Consider the following 8709-nt stretch of genomic DNA (forward strand, 5'->3'; position numbering starts at 1 on the left):
ATCTCGGCAGACAGCGAGGGTGCAGGCATGGGCACAAATGGCCGCCATGCTGACGAGGCGTTTATCTTCCCCGCTACTAATGAGCCGTTCAGCGGTGCCGGATCACCAGTCTGGGTGATATTTCACACAATGTAGTAGGCACCAAGGGACGATGATGAGCAGACATCCGTGGTAGAGGTATGGTGGTCGGAGTTAGAAGTGTACAGATCACACTTGTCTCTGAGTCCAATCATCCTTACTAGGCTTTAGATTTATGGCTTCCGTGAGACAATTTCACTTCGGAGAGAGAATAAAATGATTTTGTCTCACCCAAAGCATGACACAAAACCGAAATATATCGACATTCCAGGTATCAAAATAGGCTTCAGAGGCTACATTTGCCAAACGCAGATGATTTATGGTCATATCATGTCGAAATCAACGATATCGCGGCACGCCTCTCAACACTGTACCTTGTGTTCAAACACAGGAAAAGCTGGCGACGCCGCAAGGAACTGATTGATACGTTATTTAGGAGGGGAGAAATCCAGAGGAAGACAGAAATCCGGCTGAGGAAGTGGTTGTGTCTCCGTGCTGCCCGGCCAAACAACTTCCTACGACGACCTATCAGGGCCACTATACCTTTCTTTTTTCCTCTCAGCGGTAGTTGGGGAGGGAAGGGGGTATTATTCAGAGAAAAAAGCCGTACATTTAGGAGACGAAACTCGTGAATTATCCGAGATTAAAGTCTGATAAAAGTTGTAATTCTCGAACGTACCTCATTTGCTGGGCATCACGCCTGCAGTAGATTATTATGTCATGAATATACTTTTCAACAGGAGTTAGCAATAAGGAAATACTGGCTTTAGCCCAAAATCATTATATCATCATAAGCATATGAGTTTGACACCCGTGCGGTGAGAGGGAATGTGTGGCACCAAGACATCTGCCAAGTACGTGTGACGTCATTCCCATAAAGTCGGTTTTGGGCGGATCCGCTATTGGATGTGGCCAGAACAGCTCGAACAGCGAATGGCTAGAACAACGCTATATATGTGGAGTCTAACTACAAATAAGGTATTTTTGCTTAGATCCATGTATATCAAATCTGAATTCATGGTTCCAATTTAAGTCGTTCATTTACGTGTTTAATTTTGAGATTTACTGTACATCGAAGTTTTTTTCCCGTAAACATTTTTATATATATTATAATATAGAATATAGAATATAACCCAACGCTCCCCCTATAAGAAAAAGGTTGTAGCGGCCCTAATACGATACGATATATAATAATATGTCTGCCCCAAGAACCAGAAGTTTGTGGAATGCAGAAGTTCAGATGCACACCACCGCTTTCGACGAGTTGTCGGTTTCGTTTTGCCTCTGCGCTTTCCTCTCATCACGATTTACTAGAAGCCCTTCTGTCCTTTCCTACCTGCTCTTGCACTTTCTATTCCTCCATTTTCTACCTCGTGACCTTACTCATCTTTCCTCGTGCCTAGTGTCTCTTCACCCCGTTAATCAGCACCCCCCTCCCCTTAGTCATTGGATTATTTTTACACCCCCCCCCCCCCCCCCCGCATTGTCCATATTTACCTCCACCCTTTTCCTACCCTCGTCACCTGCGCCGCCGAAGCGTCGCAGAACCCCGACCCCCGCCCTCCGCCCGTTGACTTTGCCCCAGAATTGACTCCCCGTCATCGGTTTCTCTCAGGACTTCCTGAGGATGCGGGTCCAGCGTTGGCCAGATGTCCATGTTTTCTCTTCTTCTTACTATTGTCTGTGTTCCTTCAACCATCTGCCCTCCGTTTATTGTTGTCATGTTTCCCTCTCTCCCTCTCCTCTCGCATCGGTTTTGCCACTGAGACACCCCCCTCCAGCCGCCTTCAGGTACCCCTCCCTCCCTCCCTCCCTCCCTCCCTCCCGCCCTCCCTCTCCAGCTGCTCGCTAATCGCTTTTGTACTTTTCCTAGTGCCCGTGGAGAGGGACGTTGGGGTGGGCGGAAGTGCAGCAGGAGGCTTGGCGGACCACACCACCGCGCCGGGCTCCAACCAGGAAACCAGAAGCCACAGGGAGCGTGCTCCGCACAGCTTCCCGATCAGGGGGAACCAGGTCTGGGCCTTGTGCGCCACAAACCATAGTAAGCCATAGGCGGCAATTACCGCCGCAATAGACAGCTGTATTATATGTTTTTTTTACTAAAGAGAACATAAAATGGTAAACAGCTCCCCTTAGCATCCAAATTATAAACTACACGGCTGCACCAGAGTCCTTAATTAACATAGCTTCCGATAGGTATCCAATATGGAGAAGATTAATCTTGTCTTAACAGGGTTCCTCGGTGCAAACGACGACGCTAGAAAAGGGACACGACCACACAACCAGCGTCGTCACCGAAAACGGAATGATTTTTGTGTCGATTCTCGAACGGGCCCACCATGTCATAAACAGTTATTTGTGATCCTGCCTTGTGTTCACACCACATTGGGACAAATTCTTGGCACACATGCCTTGTCCTCTAGTGCTGGCATGGAGACCTCATGCTCTCCCCCAATAATTACATGGCTAATCGACTGAAACAGGTGGGCACCCTCAAGGCAAGGGTTGTGATGATACTTCTGCAATAATAAACATTACCCCGGGGGGTGTTATGATTCTTACACAGAGCACCACATCCACCGTACGACCTGTCAAAAACCAGAGTGCTTTTACATGTTGCACCCCCTTTTTAGAAAAGCCTTCTCTATTGTTTACAGCGGAGCGCCACCTGCACAGCCTGGAGATGTTGTGAGGGCGCATTTGCATATTTTTGCATGCAGTCAGAAATGAATCAAAACTCAGGCGGTGATCTTCACTGAATAACAGGAAAAAGCATCTTATGTCAACAGATAAAAAGGCAACGTTTAAAAGCACTAAATTGAGATCCTACAAATAAATAAAAATACAAAACAATCCCTGCGCCGTTATGGGCACACACATGAATTCACTCGAATTCGATGAAAATCAATGCGGTTTGATTGATTTGAACAGAAACATGAGACATTTCTGCGCATTAGAAATTCGTATTTTCTTTTGTCATGTACAGTACATCAGTCACGTTGGAAGTCACTGTACCAGAAGAACCCATCATGCCTGAGCCACGTCTCCAAATGTACACGGGCGAAAACTTGAAGGTTTGTTTGATTTTTACTCCATTTATTTGTTATTATAGAATGCAGAGTCAAATAAAGGGTGAAGGAATCGGCTCGGTTTTTAGGTAACGTTCAAGTACAAATGCATTTCCATGCATCCGATCACCAGTGTTTCAAACTCTGAAAGAGATGAAACAAGTCTTGACCATGATAGACCCTGGCAGGCCACCGTACATAACAGGCGTTTTCATAATTAAAGACTGGCACAGTTGTCAGTAATGGGACATACATATTCTCTAGATATAACCAGCATCCAGAAAAGCCCAAAGCGGGGAGGCTCCGCCGTCTGGGGGGACCGTCCTTGTGCAAAGGCCCAAAACGTGAAGATGCTGCAGAGATGGAGGGTGAGGATGCCGGCGGTAACAAGCGCGGAGCATGGCCTTAGGGCTCAGAGCGACAGCGACTTCGTGTCTTTCATTTAACGTTCCACCTTCAGGGTTTTGACAACAGACGTGAACGTGTGAAGGCGCGCTGATGGGACGTCGGGATGAACTGGCATTCATCCAGAACAGAACCTTAAAAAAAAACGCCCGGCCATCTGTGAGATCACCGTCCATGAGATCACGAGCTCATCCGCGAGATCGGCCTGCACGAAAAAAAACGAACTAGCTACTTGTCCAACTCACAGTGAAACGTGTCCAGTAGAGGGAGCGCAGCACGGCGTTAACAAGCGACGAATCAGAACCAAGTCAAATATAACTACAGTTCATATTTATTCTTCATATTTGCTTGCATAGGTCGACATTACAAAAATATATAATTATAGCAGCAACCTTAGAACGCACAAATACAATAGTTAATATTCATAAATTCTTATATTCTTACAATACTTCAGTTGAATTTGATTAACCATGCTTTCATCGAGGGATAAGTTGCCACTCAAAGCAGGAGACAAGCAATGATATCTTCTCATCAAGCAAACGTGCAGGCAATGGACAAAAATGCAGTTTGTTTCTCGTCAGATAAAGTCAAAACACACCGATGTCTATTTTTTAGATGGCGTAACCTGCCTCGTCGTATAGAGAACATGCCCAATGACGTTTCTTTGAAGTGTCCCAGCGAGACGGCCGTCTATTTTAAAATCTGAAATCGAACCAAAAAAAAATAAAAAATGGACGGCCTTACCTGCGACCAAGCTGGGCACCCATAGCAGCAGGGCAAACAGCGGCGCATAGGTCTCCATTTCTCTACAGTTTGGGCCCTTGAGGTCCGGTCCGGGGGTCTTGGGTCCAGCAGCGGTGGAGGAGCTCTGGTCCAGCGGCCGAGCAGCAGTGGCTAAAGGACTGGACGGGCAAATACCTCCAGCCCTCGGGGGGTCAAAGGTCAGCTAGGAGGCAGAGCTGGGGAGTCAGTGGAGGGATATGAATGGTTCCTTAGTAAATGGAGCAGTGACAATCTTAATTAAACGTGGGTAACATGGATAATCATCTCTGATTTTTCTGCAGTATAAGTGCTTTTTTACATGGTACTGTATATGGATGTCGTACATTTTTCACATTTTACATTCTGGCTCATTTTTGATGTACCTGTTGTAACAACAATTTGGGAATTAACCGCAGACTTGTATCATCATTTTCACAGATGATTGGTGAGCAGTGGTGGAAAATGAGGAAGTACAAAGAACTCTGTTACAGCACTTCAGTACATTTTTCAAGTATCTGTACTTAATTGAGTACATTCCATTTTGGAGACTTTGCACTCTTGCTTCACAACATTTCAAAAGCAAATAGTTATACCGTCTACACTGGTGCATTTCTAACCTATGCTTTATTTTTTTTTATTTGTTTTTTATCGGGATTTATATACATATCAAAATCAAGCCAAAACAAGAGGTAGTAAGTGATTATTCATCCATCATTAATATAAGGCGTATATCCTGGTGCTGATGACTCCACCTATAAAATACTGCATATGAGAAGTACTTTTACTTTTGATACATTTACATAATTGTTAAGGTGGTGCTTTCACTTTTAGTACATTGGTTTTTACTTCGGCTATTTGTACTTGACCTGGAGTGTAAGGTACTTCCTCCACCACTGATGAAGAGAAGCCGTCTCCATTTTAATTTTATTTTTAATTTTTCCGAGATTACAGACCGTTTGATTCCAGGCTCTGGGTACGGCCCCTACTGGAATTGCTAAAAAACAAATAAAAAATAAAAAATAATAAATAAAAGAAACAGATAAGCAGCAGCAGAGCAGAGTAGAGTAATCTTCCACCGGGTTTTGTTATCAATGAACACGTGAACGTTCCCCCCCAAGTTTCCCGTTTCAGGGGTTTATTCCAGCGGTTTGCGGCTCTGGTGCCATCTGTTGTTTTTCTGGCTCATTGTGGGGTTACCGTGGTCGGGACACTGTCAGGAAGCTTTTCTTTAAATAAAACCACAATGCCGGGATCTGATAAGAGGCAGACTGTCCCGTTATACCAATCATATAAAACCAAGGAAAGCGCAGTGTAAACTGTTTATCAGCTTCCAGAGGACAACTAGAACTCCCGTTATTTCCCATGACAGAAAGCCCTGACTTTAAACCAATAGGTTCATTTACTATATATATATATATATATATATATATATATATATATATATATATATATATATATATATTCGTACCGTTCCAAAGATAAAAAAGTAATTTAAAAAAAAAAGTCCAAACCACAAAAAATGATCATATACACTAACATGCATATCAAGTAACAGTCATTTGCGGAATCTAATTCCAAGAAAATCAGCCCTGCTAATTAAACCATCAACTAAAATAACAGGGTACGAGACTGTTTACTTCTTGCATTTCATTTGATTATTATTATTATTATTATTATTATTATATGTATTATTATTATTAGTAGTATTAGTAGTAGTAGTAGTAGTAGTAGTAGTAGTTGTAGTTTTGCCACTGTTATTATTATCATTATTATTATGATCATGATGAATATTATTATTATTGCTTATTATTTTCTTAGCGGGCTATATAATAAGAATATGTTTGGAGTTGGTACTTATTTGTGGCATTCAACGAGTAATTGGCCGAGCATGTAGTGAGACTGCGCGCTTCTCTCTCCCTCACTCCGCGAGGCAGCTCTCACGATCCCGACTTCATCACCAAAGTTATTAAACAAAGTCGACAAAGTCGAGCGCAACTTACTTTTCTCGGCAGATTCGCTCCAGAGTCGAGTTTGTAATCCACGGTCGGCGGCTGACGCGGCGTTCACGCGTAGGAACTTTTGAAACTTTCTGGGTTCGGTCCGGGGCGGGCGGGGATTTATCCCTCCGCTCCTCCCACACAGCCCCAGGCGTTCACGTCCGACGGGATCCGTCCGTTAAAATGGACTGACCGTGAGGGAGGCAACGGCAAATCGGCGTTTCGTTTTTCGGGCCGAACGGAACATTTTTTCGGCCCAAGGCAGTGGGAAGCGCGTCGAAAATGAAAGATGTCGCTGGCGTCCTTTAAGGTTTCTGCACAACTTTCGCAGATGCCGCCCGTGAATTCTGGATTAATAATAGGCCCTCATCAGTCGCACGGAGAAAAAAAAAATGTGCTCCCCGCAAAACAGACACTTGATAATTACATCCTGATTATGTTTTTGTTTTTCTTTTTTCCTTTTTTATATATTGAGATGTGGGAGTTGAAACCCAGCGATATTCCGTCCATCCATCCATTATCTATACCGCTTGTCCTCGTGGCGATATTATTACTATTTAATTGTCTTATATGGATATAAAGCACTTTGAGTTGCATGTTTTGTGTGAAAGACACTATATATATATATATATATATATACTATATATATATATATATATATATATATATATATATATATATATATATATATATATATATATATATATATATATATAGTCTATATATATATATATATATATATATATATATATATATATGTATATATTCGGCCCTATTGTTTTTGTCAATGAAAAACTGACATCAGTAATCTGTGGATATCATGGATCTGCTGCCCTCACAGACAAGAATCAAATGTGTATTCGGGGCAGTTCTCGTCAGTTGTCATCGTCCAACTTTGATCCGGATCCTTTATTGTGGATTTTTTTTTATTATTATTTTTTATCTATTTTTTCTAAGAACCGCCGCAACCCGCGCGCCTGTGCGAATGACAGCGTGCACAAGTCACATGATAGCGTTGCAGTCTGGTGCAGTCTAGGTCCAACAACAAAACTGCGGATGTCATGGATCCGACGAACCCACGGACAATCTCAAGAGGGTTGAAGGCTGAAACGTCTATAATCTGATGTTTTAACGCTTAATACAACTTGTGCAACTGCGCTTCTCTCCTGTGGAGTTTTCCTTTACGTTCATGTTGAGAGCAGCAGAGAGGACTTGTGAAATTGACGCATTGAAAGCAGAAATTGGTGCATAAACGACCCCCGGACCCCCCCCCACTTGAGTCGTGTCCACCGGGCAAGGTGTCCCCTTTTTCCCCCACGTTGACGGTGGCAACCCTACGGGGACTCTCGTCTGCAGTCACCACTTAAAACGAAAGGGCCGACCACCCTGGGGCCCGCGCGCGTTGGTCTAATGGCAGAAAGTCTTAAAGCGTTGCAAATGCGGCGCGTTTGACTGAATAATGCATCACTGGCAATCCCACTGCCTTTCCAGTTCATACACTATCGCCTTTATTTGCGGGGGGGGGGCGGGGGGCGTCACCTCAATTTCAGTTAACGTGAAGTAATGTGAGGAAGCCGATGAGGTGAATAAGAAGGACGCAGCGGCGCCGATCGACTTTCTCACTTATTCGTCGCCGCAATCTGACGCAGCGTGCGCAGATTTCGTCTTTTTTGTTCGCACGAGTGACGTCGGCCGGCGATTTTTGCGAACGCCGCCCCACAACATCCGAGCCGGCCCCATGTCGCCCCCGCCGCCCTCCGCCGAGGTGTCGCCTCTTTCTGCTCCAGCCGCGAGCGCACGTGAGGCTTCCCTTTTTTTGCGTCACCGGGGCCCCCAGTGCCTCAATAGCATTTCAATAACAGGAAACAATCGGCCACTCGGTGGCCGTCGTCTGTCATCGCGGGTCGACGTGGGTTCCCGCCTGGTGCCGCTCGGTCTCCGAATCACCGTTCGGCCAGCAACCAAGCGTCAGCGGAGGGAGGAAAAGGGTTTAAGCCACAGTTTGACATCGTTTCCTCCCGGTCCGCGCAAAAGGAGGCGGCCTTTTGTGGCTTTTTGCCAGCGCACCGCCAGAGTGAGGCAAGAGCCAGGAGGGAAAAACGCGTGCGCCTTCTGTTTCATACCACGGTAAAGTGGCCGTCTTTAGCGTTTTGATGCGGGTTAAAGTCAATTTTGCTGATGTCTGCAGTGATTGAGGGGACGGAATAGTGACTCTGCCTCCCCCGTCAGGGAAGGCAGGCCTGGTTTTCTAAATGGGTTTCCTGGTGAGACATTCCCGGGTAAAAGAGTGATTCTGTTGCGATACGGATTGTGCACGCGAACACACAGGCGCCGTTTCATGCCTCAACACATTTCGCGGTTAAAACGACCTCAAGGTGCCGTGTGTAGAATTTAGCGAA

At 44.9% G+C, this 8709-nt stretch overlaps 1 protein-coding gene across 2 annotated transcripts in view; it reads right to left on the reverse strand.

The window, feature by feature from the left end:
• The window catches only part of eng (endoglin), a 38521-nt gene extending 32073 nt beyond the window's left edge, over positions 1 to 6448 (reverse strand). For both annotated transcript variants that reach the window (XM_080018489.1, XM_080018490.1), the window contains exons 1-2: positions 6314 to 6448; positions 4296 to 4510 (exon numbers count right to left, since the gene is read on the reverse strand). In XM_080018489.1, the coding sequence (XP_079874615.1) occupies positions 4296 to 4353 (58 nt within the window). In that variant the 5' untranslated portion in view covers positions 4354 to 4510; positions 6314 to 6448. The remainder of the gene's footprint in view (positions 1 to 4295; positions 4511 to 6313) is intronic.
• Positions 6449 to 8709: the final 2261 nt, after the last annotated feature.

Source organism: Zeus faber, assembly GCF_960531495.2.
Source record: "Zeus faber genome assembly, chromosome: 17".
NCBI classification, from domain to species: Eukaryota; Metazoa; Chordata; class Actinopteri; order Zeiformes; family Zeidae; genus Zeus; species Zeus faber.